The following is an 18,270-nucleotide window of genomic DNA, read 5'->3' as shown; positions in this document are numbered from 1 at the left end:
GCTATGAAGCGGTGAAAGATGCTTTGCTGGGTCATGCTGAAGAATTTGGTGGGCGTTCCAACATCCCCCTCAAAATCCCAGGGGCCAGGGGTCAAGGTGCGCCAAACCAGATGTGATGCAGGAGAACTGTGCATAGTTTGAAAAATAAAGAAAAGTAGCACTGAGTGCAGTGATTCCAGTTAAGACTGTGCCGCAGGGCATGGGAGTGCTTATTTTTTCTCCTGTGCCATTTTCCAAATACAGTCACAACAAGCTGCAATTTGCCTGAGCTGGGGCCAGGCATTCTTTTTTCTTTTATTTGGTTCATGCCTCCACCATTGTTTTCCTAGAAATCTGTCCACATGGGGCAAAGAATGAATGTGGACAGAAACTTCAGAATCAGCTACCTATAATAATGAGTTATTTTGGCCCTCAGTTTTTCTCCTCTCTGATTGTCGATTAGAACTGAGGATCAATCTAATCAGGTCTATCAGTCACCATCCAGAAGTGATCTTGCTCTGGGAAGCCACAAGCAGGGCATGGAGGACTGCTGCTGCTGTATGCAGGGGGGGGCAGGTTTAGCACTTTGGCAACCGGTGATGTTCAATATGAGGCTGCATATTAGAGCGCAATCCTGAGTACGTACCGCTGGTACTCTGGCGGTGGTGAGTCTCACAAGCATACTGTAAAGCATGTTCGCAGCCCTCAACACCAGCCCAGCACCAGAGGTAGCTCAGTGCCAGTCAGTGCTGGGTTAGCGCCAATGGATCACCGGTACTCCACTGCTCTGTGGTCGTGCAGACCACCAAGAGACAGAGAGGATGGGGAGGAGGCATGCCAGGGAAAGGGAGTGGGGCGGGAGGGAGGTGGGACCAGAGGAGCTCTGCTCCTCCACATCCAGCGTCTCTGTTTTGGACCTGGGGCCCAACACGGAATTCTTGATTCAACGGTGGCAAAAGGGCTGCCACAGAATCAAGTAGCCCCATTGTGGGGCTACTTGACTTACTTGGCAAACAAAAGTCCCCTTCCCCCAAGGAGCAGCCACAGCTGCCCTGTTGCACACAGGATGCCGCGGAAGCCATTTTGGTGCCACAGCAGTCCCGGTGCAAAGGGCAGCCCAGGATTGGGCTGTTGGTCTAATTAGAAAATAAGAAATGCCTCCTGTTGCCAGATCAGGCCAAAAGCCCACCTTGTTACAGTATGTGCCCCATACAGTAAGGCAATTTGGTGGCTGGATAAGGCAGGCCTACAAGACTGCTGTTGTGTGTAAGCAAATGTAAGCATACCTGTCAGACAATGGGGCAAGGACCAATCAGGGCAAAGTGCTGAGTCATTGCACAGAACAAGGAGAGATGGGAAAAGCTGATGCAATCCCCACCCAGGATGATGCAATGACATTCCTCAGTGATGAGGTCATGGTGTTTCCCATTGGCTGACAGGAGTATAAATGTCCAACCAGCACACTCCACTGTGTGGGTTGTAGGAGTGAGTTGCTGCACGAATCTCTGCTGGACTGACACCTGATTTGCTGACTACTTGGACTGCTGGACTGCCTCTGGCTGCTGATTTCTGGAACTGCCTTCTGCTCGTAAATACTGCCTGTAAATAGACTCTGGTGCTGGGACTTCCCTGGGTCTTGCCTCCTTTTTTTTTGGCATTCTTCCCTGTGCTCTGAGCACCACACACTGCAGCTGCAGGCTTGCGCTTCTGCTATCTCTGTGTTTTGCCCATTATCTCTAACATTAACATTATCTCTATCTCTGACCTAGCCTGGCAACCTGTTTCCCACAGTTGACCACCAGTTGCCTCTGGGTCTTATGTTTGACTCCTCTGGTATAGACGCTGTACAGCATACAGCTGCTTCATGGGGTAGGTAATTCCATTAGATTTCATTATTCACCCATCTATTGGCTGAATGCGGAATAAAATCTATACCCGTGCAATCTGGGGCAACAATGGAGGAGCCAGAAACCCGGAAGTGGCCTTTAAAGCAATTTTTAACCCAGAGAAGCTTGCAACTGGTGCAGCTTAACAGCACAAAGGTAGGAAATGGGATTTTGGTGCTTTTTTCCTTGCTATAAGGCATTTAAAGGTGGACCCTGGTATCAGTGGTGAGTCAGATAAGTGGATTCCTAATCAGTGGATACTGAGATCCCATCTGTACCAATAAATATTACCTCAAAATGGGTTATTGGCATCTCCTCATTTTAGTGCATGTACAGCTCAATCCTAACTAACTTTCCCATGCCAATACGACCATGGTGAGTGTGCTCTGTAACCCTGGGGCTCCATTGCAGCTGCATTGGCACTGGAAAGCTGGTTAGCTTGTTAATCTTCTGCAAATGTCCTGTACCATAACATTCAGGAATTCAAGGTCATTAACCTGTTTGTCACAGGGTCAAAATCCTTTCAAATGCCTCTGTCAACAGAGGACAAAGAACACATTAAACAGAAAGAAGACAGGAGGGAGTGAACAAAATGTGAAGTTGGTCTTGTGGAGTCTCTGGCAAGCAGCCTGTGTTTGGTCTAGTCTCTCTTCAGCAGTTTCTTGGATTTCCAGCCAAAGGAGTGACGGGAAAGATGGACGTGGCTGGGACAGGAGCCCTGTTCCTTCTCTGTGTTCTCTTCATTTTCTTCTTCTCCACTTTCAAAATGTACAGGAAGCAAAAAGAGCTGCCTCCAGGACCCGCTCCCTGGCCGTTTCTGGGCAACCTCTTCCAGAAAGATGTCCTGCCTTTGTACAACTCCTATCTAAAGGTGAGGCCATCCCTTTCACTGCTTCTAGTCTTTGTAGGGAGGAAACAAAAGTTGCATGGGATGAAAGGATGGATGATAGGAAGGACACAAGGCTAATTTCTCCCTTCTTTGCTCTACACCAGCAGTTAGCAACCTTCTTCTGCATAGGGGCCGGACATTGGGTCCATCAGTAGTAAGATATGCATGCTTGAACCTTCTGATTAGGCCATCTAGCTAGGAAAAAAGAGCTGGGCATGGCGTGGAGAGATGCATGCCCAGATAGAGAATGCCTCTCAAGAGAAGCTTCTGCCCTTGATTTGCTTATACTGTAAGCCTTACAGAGACAGAAGTACAAGGGCATGGTCTTTGTAAGTAAAGGGGTATGGTGGACAAGGGTGTGCCCCCTTGTTTGTTTGATTGCCTGGCTGCCCTCTATGAGAGGACTGTACGTGTGCATTCACCAGAGCTGCAGTGGCAGTGGGCAGGGGTTCAGAGAGTGTGGGCACACCTGCTGACCCGGGATTGGATCTTAATTTACATCAACTCCTGGGAGTTGGGTGAGACTCCAGGAGCAAGAAGATGGGTATTCTGCCGTCACTGACAGGTAAAAAAGAGACTGAGAGTTTGCAGCTGACTTTCCCTAAGAAGAACATGAACGCTGTGGCAAGGGGAAGACCAGCTGGAAGAGGAAAGGGTGCAGGGGGCTTGCTCTCCTCCTTCTTGCTTGAAAGAACTGCCATTCGTGCCATTTTTCTATGACCCTCAGATAAGTCGGGGGTTAAACTTAGGGGGGTGTCTGACTATAGTTTTGTCTGATTTTACCCGAGGCCTGATCCTGAAAAATAATTTACCACTAATTGTTACCTAAGAACTGTAGGCTCTAATTTATTTAAAACATAGTAAAAGATCATAAGTAAAAGATCATTTTTATTCTTTTTTAAAATCTGGTCTTCACCAACTTTTTGTAAACACTATCAGAGTAAGTGCTCTGTAAACTACATACCTGTAAAACAGTGGTTCCCAACCTGGTATTCACATACTCCCAGGGACACTCAACAGGATCTTTAGGGGTAATTGAAAAAGAATGAAATAATGGCAGAAAGAGGCAGGCCATGCTCCAGAATGGCTTGCAAGGCAGGAATGCCTTGCGAGGACCAGCAAGGCAGGAAAGAAGGTAGCTAGTTTAAGGCAAGGCCAACAGAGAGGACAAAGAAATGTTATGATGTTTTGTTCAAATGTATGTATGAACCAAGTGCACATGATGCCAAGAAATAGTCATGCTAATGATGTTATGTTAGAGGGAAAAATGCATTTAGCATGACCAGAGTCAGTTATTCTGTAAAGGCAGATTGTTTGAACAGAACTGTTTGTGCTAAGGACAGTTCAAAAGCATTTCACAAACAAGACTTAAGCATATATGGTATGCAAGCACAGTTGCCAAGTAGATATAAGAAGAGTTTGAATCCATTTTGCCCAGAAGCCTTAGAGCAGGGGTGCTCACACTTTTTTGGCTCAAGAGCTACTTTGAAACCCAGCAAGGCCCGGAGATCTACCAGAGGTTTTTTTTACAATGTTCGCACCATCATAACATATAACATTATGTGTACAATGTATGTTGGTGTACCTTGAGCCCCACTGAGTATAACAGGACTTACTCCTGAGTAGACATGCCTAGGATTAGGCTGTGAGGCTGCGATCCTAGCCACACTTACCTGGGAGTAAGTCCCATTGAGTACAATGGGCCTTACTCCCAGCGTTTCCTTCCAGTGGCACCTGAAGGGGGGGGGGTCGGCACTCCGTGATCTACTCATTTTGCCTCGCGATCTACCGGTAGATCGCGATCCACCTATTGAGCACCCCTGCATTAGAGGGAAATGCAATGGGTAAATAAGTTTGGAAATAGAGAATACAGGAAAATCAGAATGAACTGTAATTGAACTTTCTAAAAGTACAAGGCAGAGAAAAAAACCTTCCCAATTAAGAGAATTGTAAAATTCAGTGCCTAGCTGTTATCAGACGAGCTGTCAGGATGATATACTAAGCTAGGGACTCTGCAATTAGCAGCCTAACTGTCAAACTGAGATATATAGGACTCTGCCTGACTTCAAAGAGTAGAATGTAAACCCCCCCCCCCAAACCTATGGGCTGCCTTTAGACAGAGGAAAAGCAGTTTCAAAGCTGCTTTCAGAACAGAGGGGAAAATGAGATTTTAGAAGAATTTTAAGGAAAGTTTAATGTGAGAATTAGATATTAATGAGAGATTAACAAATATGTGGATTTAAAGAGAGGCTTAGCAGTGCTTAAACAGGACATTCTATAGACTCTGAGGCAAGCAGCAAAGTAGCTGGACCATCAGTTAAGATCAAATTACAGATTCTGCTACTGAACCAATAAAACTTAATGCCTCAGGTCATAAAGTCATTATCTGGGAGCTGACAGCCCTCACAGGCAAGAGAGAAGCAACTCGGATTTCTAAATTGTATTCATTTAGGGCTTCTTTACTAAGAATAAAATAAAGTTTCTTTTAACCAAACAACACAGGAGCTGCATGGCTTCAGGAATTGAAGAGCAAAAAGCTTCTAAACCATAGGAATGCCCATGTTCCCTAATGTCTTAGGTTAACAAAAGCCAGCAGCTCTGTAACTTCACTTAACAGATCTAGATATTTCAATTAGAACTTCTAATTGAGAAATAAGAATAGCACCTAAAGCAAAATGCAATATGTTTGCATGCATTCTTTAATCAATAATAAGAAAAGACTTGGGTCTGCCTTAAAGTGAAGCTTGAAAATAAAGGCAACACAGCTAATTTGGAATGTGGTGTTCTTATCTAAGTAAAAGTTTTCCAGACTTTATGAAACCAAGAATAAGGGAGTAAGTTCAAATATTTGTCTTTCTCCTGACCCAAGAGCAGACCCAAGAATACAGAATAATGAGAATAGTTAAATCAAAGTTGACAGAACAGATATGAAACTAGTGGAACTACATATCAAATTGACAAAGTCCGATAAGAGACAATTATCTCAGGAATGTGAATCTCTTGAAAATGCAACTTATATCAGAGCAGAGCTGAGATTTTATAGAAATCAGAAATCACTTAATAACTCTGTGTAGAAATAAGATATGAAATATTTGAAACCAGAATAAGAAAGAGGATAAAATAATTATTAAAATAAGTATAAACACTAATTAAAATAAGCCATAATTACAAAATTAGAGTAATTAGGAAAATTAAGATAGATGCACACTGCCCCCTGGCGAGTCCTGAGAACAGTGCATTCTGGAAATGTGATAGCACTAGGAAGGAGGAGTTCTCTAAATATGGCATGCTCCATATATGGCAATAGCCAATGAAAAATCCCCATTTCTGACATCATGGGCTCTAACAAATAGGAGTGCGATTTTCTCAGACAAAGAACCTTAGGGGTATTTAAGCTGGAACATGCATTGGAAAGTTGCTTTTTCTCTGGAACACTGAGAGACCACAGCTCTCTGTGTTTCCCATTTTGAACCACCAAGAGAAGCCCATTGCTGGCAATGAATAAAGCTTGAAGATAACCACAATTCTAAGTCTGCTGAGATTGTTCTTGAACCCTGATTCGCCGTGCAGCAAGTTGGCTGTGAAAGCCCCACCGATAGCTAGTTTTGGGTCATCAATTCATCTATGAACCAGTGATTGAAAACCATCACAGTAAAAAAGCTGAAACATAATATGAAAAGTGATCAATCACCCAGAATTTCTCAGCACACTTCTGGTGCAAAACAGTGCAAAGGCAGTCTTCTGTTCTTCAAACAGATGAAAAGAGAAAATATGTGATGAATACATGAAGTCTGGGTTTTCATATGGAGGAGATGAAGGCTTGTATTATTAATTACAAACATTTTGCTAATATGAAGGGTACAATTTATGGAAACGGACTGCCAAGGGATATGCCAGTGAAAAAGGTTGGGAACCACTGCAGATCAATGAATCAAACATGAGGAGAACCATGAATCAAAGACACTTTTTAAGGTGTCTGGTGTGTTAAGCCAGAAGCTCTACATATAACATACAACCCATAACACATAACTGAGAGTGTGCAATTCAATTCACAGCAGAGAGATGAGATATTTGCAACCCTTTTCACTCAGAAGTAGACCCACTGCTTTCCATGGGTGTTATTCTGAAGTAAGGGTGCACTGAATTGTAGCCTGGGAAGGAGGGTCCCATCCTGGTGTTTCCAAAAACAGACCTGCTTTGCAAGCATTTGCCAAGCAGAACCAGGCTGCCTCAGAAGGAAGAGGACTAAAAGGTTAACTTTGGCTGGAATGTCCCTGGAGCAACCAAGGAGGTGCCTGCCTGCCTTGAGCAACAGCAACAGCTCAGCTGAGAAAGGAAACTGTTCAGAGTTGAATGGCTCTGCCCTCTGATTGACCCTGAGATAAGGCAAGTGAAAATTGGAGCTTGATTTCACTTACTGCTGGTCTGAGATAGGGGCTGTTTACACAGCCACCAAGGACCTTGGTGGGGGCTGCAAGTCTCCAGGAGCCTGCAAGAGGCCAGCTCTGCCACTCAAGTACTAAACACACCCCTTGGTAGTGAGGGAGCTGTGATCTCTGCAGCAATGTTGCTGCCCCCCTACCCGCCCACGCAAACACGTTCCCTTGTAGGTGTTTGGGAACCACTGGTCTAACTAATCTCCTTATGTTTTCTTCTGCATTTGCCTGACATTAACAATTCATTTTTTCACACTGAAATATTTGGAAATATGAGTAGATAATGATGGACATCTAAATACCATTCACATGGAGCTGTCCTTGTGAATAATCCTACAATGAATTTCAAAGGGAGTTCCATAAATAATTATGATCATTGTCCTAATGAACCTTGCCTGTCTTTCATTTTGCCTTCAGCTTGTTAAGAAATATGGCCCTGTCTTCACGGTCTGGGTGGGACCAAAGCCAACAGTCGTGCTCTGTGGATATGAAGTGGTGAAAGATGCTTTGCTGGGTCATGCCGAAGAGTTTGGTGGGCGTCCTGACATCCCCCTCAAAATCCCAGGGACCAGTGGTCAAGGTGGGCTCAAACAGATGTGATGCAGAAGATATTTCTTGTTGTGTCTTACATTTTCTGTCAGGAAAGTTGATGCGCCATTTCATGTGCAGTGGGGACTTGGGCTGGGGCTGTCATTCAGTCATTCTTTTTACAAATCTGTTTCTTTTATTTGGTTCACGCCTTCATAATGTTTTCCTAGAAATCTGTCAATGTGAGGAAGGGATTGAATATGGAGATGGGCTTCATTATTCTCTACCTATAATATTGATGTCTTTTGGCCTATAGACTTTATCTGCAGCGAAGTGTCAAATAAGGAAATGATGTTGGAAGGTTGAAGGGGTGGTGCCAAAGGGGAAATTACAGTGGGGTGTCCCTGCAGCCTATCATTTGTATGAAGGGGGGCCATCTTGTCACCTCAGGCAAAATGTTATCTTGGGCTAGCCTTATTAAATTATGTTGTAAATATAGTTAGAAATTTATTGAAAAAAACACCCTTCCTGGTCATCCACACAGAATGTGTTTCTCGGTGTTATCCCTCTTATTTGAAAGACATGAGAGTATGGAAGCAGCTTGGTTTTAAATAAATTGTTACTACTGCAAACGAATACAAGTACACCCCCTTCTGGATAGGCATAACTTGAACTGAGAAAGCAGCAGAACCATCTTTTCTCTTGAAACATATTGTCCTTTCTTTTTTTAAACTGACAAATTGTTTCGTAATGGTTTGGTTTCAGGTTTCACCAACTCAGATGAGAAGAAATGGCGGGAACTGCGCCGGTTCACACTTTCCACACTGCGGGACTTTGGGATGGGGAAGAGAAGAATGTCCGATCGTGTGCAGGAGGAAGCTCTTTGCCTGGTGGAGGAAATAGCAGCCAGACAAGGTCGAGTAGAGTAATAAGACATTTCAGAGCCTCAGGATTAACTTTTAGTTTTAATTCAGGAATATGGTTTTAAGGGGGGGGGGGTTCAGATCCCAGTCACTGTCTTCGGCTCTCCTTACAGGGCAACCATTTGATCCAAGAAGCATCATCACAAGTGCTGTTTCAAATGTGATCTGCTCCGTTGTCTTTGGGAGTCGGTTTGACTACAAGGATAAGGTCTTCCTAGAGCAAATACCCCGTGCGACAGACCGTATAGCCTTCCTCCGAAGTTTCTTAGGAGTGGTATGTTGTTTCTTCTCTGTGCTGACTCTGGGGACTTCCCTCCATTTGCTTTCGCTGCTTCTGTTAATGCTTAAGAACTCGCAAAAGTGTTACCCTGCAGATGCCTGATCTTGTCTGATCTTGGAAGCTAAGCAGGGTCAGGCCTGGTTAGTACTTGGATGTGAGACCGCCTGGGAATACCGGGTGCTGTAGGCTTCTACCATAGTCTTTCGAGACTGAAGGTTGCCAACCATTTCCACAAGATTCTTTTGTGTCATGATGGGATGGCAATGGTGTTCTCATTCTCTGTGTTACGTGTTTGCATAAGGCCTGCTTAATGACCTCCACCCCAGCCTCTTTGGCTGAGAGTAGCTTTCCTAAAGTTTGGATCCTCCAAGCCATCCAGTAAGCCTCCTGGTGAAATCATGTGATGCTATCACAGTTGGCTCTGTTGTCTCCTGTATCCCAGCATCCTTGTACCTTCTTCAGGTGACCCAAGTTCACATATATCATTCTGGGTGACACCTGAGTTTTGTGAAAACTACTTCTCGTTCTGGAGGAGGGTCCTCTCCTGGCCCCAGGCTGTCTCCAGTCAGCCATCAAAATCTCTGCCTCCTTACTGCTACCCACCATTCCTGTGTCTATGCGGAAGACCTCCCATAATGAGAATTAAAGATCAATTCTGCCACATTTCTTATCAACGAAATAGTCTTGTTTTTGTAACAGTGTGTGCCAGCCTGGTAGACACTTTATGCAGGGGTGTGCATTTGATTTGGAAAGAATTATGCTCCACATCAAATCGTTCTACTTCAGAGTCATTTCAGTTGAAATCAGTAGCAGCTGAATGAAAGCTCCTTATTGGTACAGTACTTCCTTTTCATCCTCTTCCAATCAGTAAAATACTTGGGAGGAAAGTTCACTTTCTGTTTTCTCATTCAGTCAATTTTTCCAGGAGATTCTAGTGTGTGTGTGTGTGTGTGTGTTTTTAATCCATACCTTCCTTCCCCTAAGGTTGCTACCAGCCCCAGCAGCCTCTTACTCTAGTCAAGGGCATCTTACTTGTGAAAAGAGTGAAATAAATAAAGACTGAAGAGGTTCAAGGTGATGTGGGGAGGGGGGGAATAATGCAAACAGACAAAGATGATGATAGGGAATGCAAAAAGTGACAGAAAGATACAGAAGGAGAAGGAAAACTGGAAGGAAGAGAGACATTCTGAAAACAAAAAACCTGGGACAGATGCAAGAGAGGAAAAAGAAACAGTAGGACGAAATGAAAGAAAGCCATATCCAAAACATAGGGCATGGTAGAGCAATCCAACTTGAGGGGGGACATGATTGAGACATACAAAATTATGCACGGAAAGGATAGGGTGGATAGAGAGATGTTCTTTTCGCTCTCACACAACCCCTGAACCAGGGGATATCCACTAAAATTGAGCGTTGGGAGAGTTAGGAAAGACAAAAGAAAATATTTCTTTACTCAGCGTGTTGTTCATCTGTGGAACTCCTTACCACATGATGTGATGATGGCATCTGGCCTAGATGCCTTTAAAATTTTTGGAGGAAAAATCCATTACTGGTTACAAGCCATGATGTGTATGTGCAACCTCCTGATTTTAGAAATGGGCTATGTCTGAATGCCAGATGCAAGGGAGGGCACCAGGATGCAGATCTCTTGTTGTCTTGTGTGTTCCCTGGGGCATTTGGTGGGCCACTGTGAAATACAGGAAGCTGGACTAGATGGGCCTATGGCCTGATCCAGTGGGGCTGTTCTTATGTTCTTAACCTGGCGATGGCAGTGCAAAGCAGTTTGTCTTGAACATCCCCAAAGAAGATGTCCTTGAAGGGCGTCATGGGACTGAGGGAGGGAAACACTGCTGCAGCTGGAATTGATGAGGGTGGCTGTCTGGGACCAACCTTTGAAGGCTGACTGAAAGAGGAGCAAAGGGGGAGGCCAGGAAGGGAGAGGAGGACGAAGGAGTGGAAGAGAAGAAAAGAGGAGAGGAAGAGATCAGAGAGAGAGAGAGAGAGAGAGAGAGAGAGAGAGAGAGAGAGAGAGAGAGAGAGGTGGGGGAGGGGAGAGAAAGGAGATGCAAAGGGAGGAAAGAGACTCATTTCCTATGGATAGAGGTGTTTGAAAACTGGGTTTTTATGTTTTCATTACAGTGCAAAATAGAGTGTTTCATGTTTTTATTTAATTATCAATAAAAACAAACACTTCTACTCATTGCTCATCCTTTTATGTTCTGGTTTAATCCTCTGGTCCAAACAACATGGTAAAATGTTTTCACGGTTGTTTGTCATCTCAGACACTATTACTTGTTATTATTCTTACTTTAAAATCTACAAAATATTCAGCACCATAAGGAAGAAACTGTTACACAAGTTTCACAGAAATCTTCATTGAGCAGTAAATATTTTCATTGTGCCTAATCAGACGTCGTTTTATATATTGAAGTTCCAACTATACAGCTGTCACCTACCTGCTTTCTTGATAATCCATGTACTCTCAAATACAATTCTCTAAAACTATGATGCCATGTTACCTGGGCCAGCACTGTGCCATTTTGAAAAGTTTCCCAAGTGTCAATCAAGGTGAAATTTCCCATTGTGCATCACAGGTGCGGCTGGCAGTACAGAAGCAGTTTTTATTATTTTATTCCATGCCTCCAAACCGTAATAATGATATATCGCATAAGCGGGCGCAAAGTACTTCTGTTTCACAGGAGGTGTTTTGTGCCCGCTTTTAGCGAACGTTCCAAGCCTCGGGGAACACTGTGCAGGGCTCCTCGCACCTCCTGCAGCCTGCTGCAGCCCTGCCTACATAACGGGAGAGCAAAGCACCCCCCCTCACCTGCCTTAGCGACGTGATCCTGGGGATTGCATCGCTGCCTCCCTCCCCTTCCCCCGCCCCTTAAAGGAACGGGAGAAGCATTACTGGAACTGGTGGGTCATGACCCACCAGTTTGAGAACCACTGTAATACAGTATCTAATGTATGTGTCATCTCTATTCCAGGTGTATTTTGCTTTCCCAAAAATAATGAACTATCTGCCTGGAAGGCACAAAAAGGTCATAGCAGAAGGTCAAAAAATGTATACTTTTATCCATGAGAGGGTGAAGTCCCACATGGAGAGTCTGGATCCTCAGAACCCCCGGGACTTTATTGACTGCTTCCTTATCAAGTTGGAGAAGGTAGGGGATTCATAACTTTCTTTCACTGCATCCTAAATTTCAGTGAAAGTTGCTGTCCTGTCCACCATTTCTTGTGCATGCACTGCCTGTGTTCCTCTTCTATGGGTAGAGGCTGCTAAAGAGCATTGTGTTGCTCTCCAGGATAACTACAGATGAGAGACGATTATTAATACAAGTGAAGGAATTAAACTATTTTGGGGAACATGTGAGAATTACATCTGGGACATTGACTGAAGCAGATTGAGAAGTCTCTTTTTTTGCATCTATCTTTCAAGTGGTAATTTTATTCTCCCTTTCCCCCTTCATCTACTTTCAATAGGACCAGTCTCACAATGAAGTCATCTTCAGTCATGAAGATCTTGTTGTGACCGTCCTAGTGCTCTTTGTTGGTGGTACAGGGACCACAAGTCAAGCTTTGCTCTACAGCCTCCTGGCAATGGCCAAATTCCCACACATTCAAGGTACTGTAAAGAGAACAGTGAAGGTAATGGGACTCTACTACTACCATTACATATGGAACGAACAGAAAAGACCTACATTTGAGAAGTATCAAAGATTAATCTCTGCAGCTTAAACAATTGCAGAATGCATCTTTCTTGAACGTCCCACTTTATTCCTCAGCTTGAGTTCACAACAGTCTTTGTATATTGGATATGCAAAATTAAAAGAACTGATTATAAGATGTTGAGTTTCAGCGGATCTGTGACAATGCCTTGTGGTACAGGCCCACTATGAGGGCATTGACCCATGATAGGTCATCACATCTCGAGTGTGATGCAGAGCAGTGGCATAGCTAAGGCATCTGATGCCTGGGGTAAAAGAAGATTTGGGAGAGGCCCCCCCCCCAATAAGAATGCCTGCCACAAAAACCAGAAGTCCCTGTTTAAAGGCTCCGGGAGCTCTTCTGAGCTCTTCTCAGACTTAGGGGCTAATTCATCAACCAGGGAATCAACTCAAAGGCAGGTGAATCAATTTGCTAGGCAGGGAGCAGAATTCCTTAAGTGGGAGAGAACATTAAAAATTCAAATCATTCACCCACCTGGGAGATTGAAGACCTTAAATGAAATTCATTCCCCAGACCAGGGAATCAAATTCACTATCCACAGCAAAATACTTGCCAAAGATTCCTTAGGGAGCTTTGTGCCCAAGGAAGGATTTAAACCTGGGAAGCCAAACCTCCATTGTTCTAGTCCAGCAGTCTCACCACTTCCTGTGATGGCTTTCCAACTCCTGAGGCAAAGGAACCAATTCATAAAGCAGGGAATCCATCCTAAAGTAGGGGGATTGCTTTGCTAAATTGGAAGAACAATCCATTATGCCAGTGGTTCTCCAACTCTCAGGGAGCGTTTCAGAGCCACTAAGTCTTTGCCTCAGAAGGCAGGGGGCAGGGGGAAGGCAGAGACGCGATGCCCAGCATTGTGCCTCTGATCAGGGTGCAGGGGCACGCTGCCACTCACTGCCACCTGGAGGAGCCACCCGGGAATCGGAGGAGCTCGGCGCCAGCCTCAGCAGGGCTCCCCATGCAGTGCAGACCCCTCCCGAAGGTGATTGCTACCACTTCCTGTTTCTCAGTCACAAAACTGGAAGTGGTCACAGTTGCCTTTTGTAGGGCTCTGTGCTGCGTGGGAAGCCCTGCTGAGTTTGGCACCGGGTTTCCCTGATCCCTGGGGGGCTGCTGCAGGTGGCGGTGAGTGGCAGTGCACCCCTGTGCCCTGATCAGAGGCACAATGCTGGGCATCATGTCTCTCCCTTCCCCCTCTCCCCGCCCCTTAAAGGAAAACAGCACAGGGCTCTCAGGCTGATGGCCTAGTTTGAAAAGCACTGCAATATGCAGTGAAATTAAGTCTGTGTTTCATTTTTTTTTTTTAAATAGTTTTTAGCTGAATGTCCTGCCTCTCTCTGATTATCTTCTGTGGAAATCTCTGCTGTTGCTGGCTATATACCTTCTCTTTGCTCATGTATTCAGTAGGGGTTTGAGCAGCCCAGTGGGTTATATATATCTCCTCCTCTTATATGATAAAAATGTGTTCCTTACAGCTAAAGTCCAGCAGGAGATTGCTGAGGTGGTAGGTACCCACCGCCCTCCAAGCATGGAAGACCGTATGAAGATGCCCTTCACCAATGCGGTTGTCCATGAGATTCAGAGATACGAGAAATCCAGTGCTGAGACCTTCCCACGCGCAATGACTCGAGATACAGAATTCAGGGGCCACACAATCCCTAAGGTATGGTGACTTGGCATGTTATCGGGTGCTGTGGTGAGAGAAAGGAGGAATGTTATGCTATAAATGTCCCTGGCTTTCCACATCTATCTTGTGCTTACAAAGTCAGGATGTAAAAAGTTACATCCTGTAGATTTATTCCATATTCATATTCATGAATATCCTTAAAATATCACATAAAACTTCTGCTACAGTGTTGATAATTACAATTCTACATCTATGTAGGGGTTATGTTCCAAGATCAGCATGTAAAGCCAAAATTGTGAAAAGTCAAAACTCCGTAAGAACAAAAAGCATAATACTGGAGACACGTGTATCCCCGTCAATTGCAAATTAAAGGTATCAGTATTAGAGTTCTTGGGAATCACACTGAATAGCATATAAGCAGAGATGCCATTCACCCCAGACTGATTTTGACATGCCCCAAGCTGGCCCTGATCCCTGCCCCAATCCTTCCCTGGAAGAGCCCGGAATGCCCCCCACTGACTTACCTGCTCCAACGGGGGCTGAGTACTCAGGGCCTGATCCTGAACAGTGTGCACTGACTCACTGCCGGTGTGCATTGTCGCAAAAGTGCTGTAAGGCAGGTTTGCGAGTCCTTATTGCAGGCCCAGCACCGAAGCTAGCCCAGTGCAAGCCCGCACTGGACCAGCTCCAGTGCTGGACTCACATTCCAACGCCCAGTGGTTGCTCGGACTGCCTGGTGGCAGACAGGTGAGTGTGGGTATGGAAGGAGGTGGGGAAGAGGCATTCCGTGGCGGGGGGAGGCAGGCAAAGGGCTGGCGAAGGGCAGGGAGGAGGCATAGTGGTGGAAGGAGTGGGGTTAGCGGGGGAAGGATCAGTGGAGCTCGGCTCCACCAGATCCAGAGCCCCGTTTCGGACCGCACAGTCCAACACGGGACTCTTTGATTCTGCGCTGGCTCGAGAGTCACTGCAGAATCAAGTAGCCCCATTGTGGGGCTACTTCCCTTACTTGGGGGATGGGGACGAAAGTTTCCTTCTCCTGTAGAGGCAGCTGCCTGGGGCACGTTGGATGCTGCAGCCGTCATTTTGGCGCCATGGCAACCCCACGCTCTGGGCAGCTCAGGATTGGGCTGTCAATTGGCACATGTCTGTGGCAGCCAGCCATTTGTACTGGTGACCATGCCCACTGGTGACCACAACTTCCATCAATGCAATGCCTGGATAGGATTGGACCATTAGCTTTCAGTCATATACAGAGGGCCCAATTCTATCCAACTTTCCAGCACCGATGCAGCCACAGTGCAGCCCTGAGGTAAGGAACAAATCTTCCTTTACCTTGAAAAGGTCTCTGTGACTACTGCAGGATACAACACGGGCCCTATTGGCACAGCTTCATCAGTGCTGGGAAGTTGGATAGGGCAGGCCCTAAATGACTTAAGTCCCTTTTAATTCAAGAAGGTGAATAAGTATGCATAGAATTGTACTGTTAGGGTACTTTGAATAGACCATTGCTAGTACATCACCCTCGTGGAAATTCTTTTCACAGTCCCCAGATCTTTCTCAGAGAACCTGTTTCTAAGATAGCAAGCTGAAGCAAGTAATGTCCTCTCCTTTCCTTGAAGGGCACCTCTGTCATTCCGCTGTTCACCTCTTTGCACTTTGACCCACTCCGATGGGAGACACCAGAGGAGTTTAACCCAGGCCATTTCTTGGATGAGAAGGGCGAGTTCACAAAGAGAGATGCCTTCATGCCTTTTTCAGCAGGTAACTTTGTGGACCTACATATTCCTGCTGTGGCCCAGGAGTAGATGAGTGTGTGCTGGGATGATGGAATACATTGGGATTTACATAAAGACAAGCAAGGACTGAAGTGTTATTTCATAGCAGTTCTCTGTCTGCATCTTATGTCAGACCTTTACCTGGAAGGCTACAAGTAACAGCTGAGGAGGGAGATGTTAAATTCCTTTAATCTGAGTCAATGTTTGGAAGAGTCAGCTTGGCCCAGTTGACAGGCAGAACTTGAGCAATGGGGTGAGGGCCAAGGGGGATGCTCACGCTAAAGTCACTTTTTATTTCCTTCATCCTGAGTCAGAGATTCTTCAGTGCACCCTTTGCACAGGAATGTCTTCAGAATTCCAGGCATGTGTTCAGCAGTGGGTGGGGGTGGAAAAAGCATTTGCAGAAAGCAGAGTAAGGTTAGAAGGGAGCAAGGTCAAAAAGTTGGAGACATTCAGGCAAGTGTGTCCTTAGTTGCAGCTTTTTTGCTTTGTGATTGGTGGGCATTGTTAAGGTCAGGAGAGGGGCTGCCAACAAACACACAGTGATCCAGGATAGTAAGGCTCAGTGGTTAGCATGCTCACTCTCTTCTGGTTCCCTTCTCTTCCCTGTTTTGACACACAGCTTGAAGCCTCTCCGTTCTCCCCAGGAACGGGGGTTGTGATCCGGCATAACTGCTGGATCCCAGCACCGCCTCCTGCTCCCCTCCCGCCTGCTCCTGGGGCTACCCACCCTCCCCGCCCCCTCCCTGCCCCCCCGCCTACCTTAGAGCCTTGTGTCGGCGCAACCAGGTTGACACAAGGCGCTCGGAGGAAGCCAGAGCGGAGGCTTCCATCAACCTCCGCAGGCCGGCGCTTCTCTGAGCGCCAGCCCGGCTTCCACCCAAGGAGGCGCAAACATGCCCAAGTCAAGGGCAGGACTGCACCCTGAGTCTTCTGCCACCAGCCCAGGAGATCAGCCTAGCCTGAGGGGTTCCCCCTCTAGAACAATAATGAACCTCAAGGGTCTCTATCAAATCATTCTCACAGTAGCGCCTGAAGAGTGAGGAGATGTGACCATCCACTGATTTTTCCCTTGCCAGGAACTAGATAGACTCAGAGTAAAAAGTAAAAATTTTGTTACAAGTCTAATAAAAGAAAAAGGAGGTAACAAAACCAAATGAACAAGGAAAAGGGTAAGGAGCATGGAATCTGGAAAAAAGCATTAACCACATGCAATCCTACAAGTCTTGGACACTCTGATTGACTAACTCTGCCTGCTTTTTCTCCCCAGGGAAGCGATCCTGCCCAGGGGAAGCACTGGCTAAGATGGAGCTTTTCCTCTTCTTCAGCACTCTCCTGCAGAACTTCACCTTCCAGATGAATGGAGCAGCTGAAGAGAAGAAGCTATTGTCTTTGAATGTGGACTTGCTAATCAAGAATACATATCCCCCAATACAAGCCATTAAACGTCCACTGTGATTGAAAGCCAGAATATAAATGGACAGACCAGAGCCAATGGCTCCAAAATATTCAGAGAAGCTACAGCAGAAGTGCTGAGATAATCTTTCTGTCATGCATTCAGCACCCTCAACTTCACTTAGAAGATATATGAGATAAATAGATATTGTCCAATATTCCTCCCCTTCAATCATTTGTTCACTAGCACTAATTAAAATGCAATCTGTAATGAAGTACTGAAATTGACTTTATTTTTGGAAGCCCTTCCTGCATGTTGTCACAAATCTGTTAGGGTGACTGAAGAAATGTGCTCTCTGATATGCACCATTCATTCATATAAATTCAGTTAGAATGGACCATATTTAAAATAGTAACAAGAAGGATTGTGGAACCAGGATTCATGATACTGAAATGGGTTTATAAGATGGAAGCCCAGAATTTGATTTTGAAATTAAAGTATGCGCCACACACTTGCAATGCTTTGTGAGGGGTCGCACTGATCTTCCTTCCCCCATGCCCCTGAGGTGCAATCCTAACCAACTTTCCAGCACCAAGGTAAGGGCAATGCAGCTCCGAGGAAAGGGAACAAATCTTACCTTGAAGAGACTTCCGTGACTGCCACCCAGCTGCAGGATGCAGCATATGCCCCATTGGCACAGCTATGTCAGTGAGAAAAAGTTGGTCAGGATTTGGGCCTGTGTCTCATAAGGTCAAATTTCTTTTTCTCAGCCCTGTTAGGGAATGAGAACAAAGGGCTTGCATGCTTTCTCTGTCTACTGTG

The 18,270-nt window shown here is 45.4% G+C and overlaps 1 protein-coding gene across 1 annotated transcript; it reads left to right on the top strand.

The window, feature by feature from the left end:
* The first annotated feature begins 2,559 nt into the window (after positions 1–2,559).
* On the top strand, positions 2,560–17,510 carry LOC136638861 (cytochrome P450 2C20-like). The gene is made up of 9 exons (XM_066612889.1): positions 2,560–2,736; positions 7,608–7,764; positions 8,484–8,633; positions 8,755–8,915; positions 11,912–12,088; positions 12,408–12,549; positions 14,126–14,313; positions 15,897–16,038; positions 17,323–17,510. The coding sequence occupies exons 1-9, from the start codon at positions 2,560–2,562 to the stop codon at positions 17,508–17,510; spliced, it is 1,482 nt and encodes a 493-aa protein (XP_066468986.1).
* Positions 17,511–18,270: the final 760 nt, after the last annotated feature.

The sequence above is a fragment of the Tiliqua scincoides genome, chromosome 2 (assembly GCF_035046505.1).
Source record: "Tiliqua scincoides isolate rTilSci1 chromosome 2, rTilSci1.hap2, whole genome shotgun sequence".
NCBI lineage: Eukaryota > Metazoa > Chordata > Lepidosauria > Squamata > Scincidae > Tiliqua > Tiliqua scincoides.
Note: the sequence above shows the minus strand (reverse complement) of the source record. Positions and strands in the feature narration are given on the sequence as shown.

Excerpts from the sequence above, each read along its gene's own strand:
- LOC136638861 (XM_066612889.1), top strand. The coding sequence starts at position 2,560 with ATGGACGTGGCTGGGACAGGAGCCCTGTTCCTTCTCTGTGTTCTCTTC. Across the intron at positions 7,765-8,483 it reads CAAAATCCCAGGGACCAGTG|GTTTCACCAACTCAGATGAG; the intron begins GTCAAGGTGGGC and ends GTTTGGTTTCAG. Across the intron at positions 12,089-12,407 it reads TCCTTATCAAGTTGGAGAAG|GACCAGTCTCACAATGAAGT; the intron begins GTAGGGGATTCA and ends TACTTTCAATAG.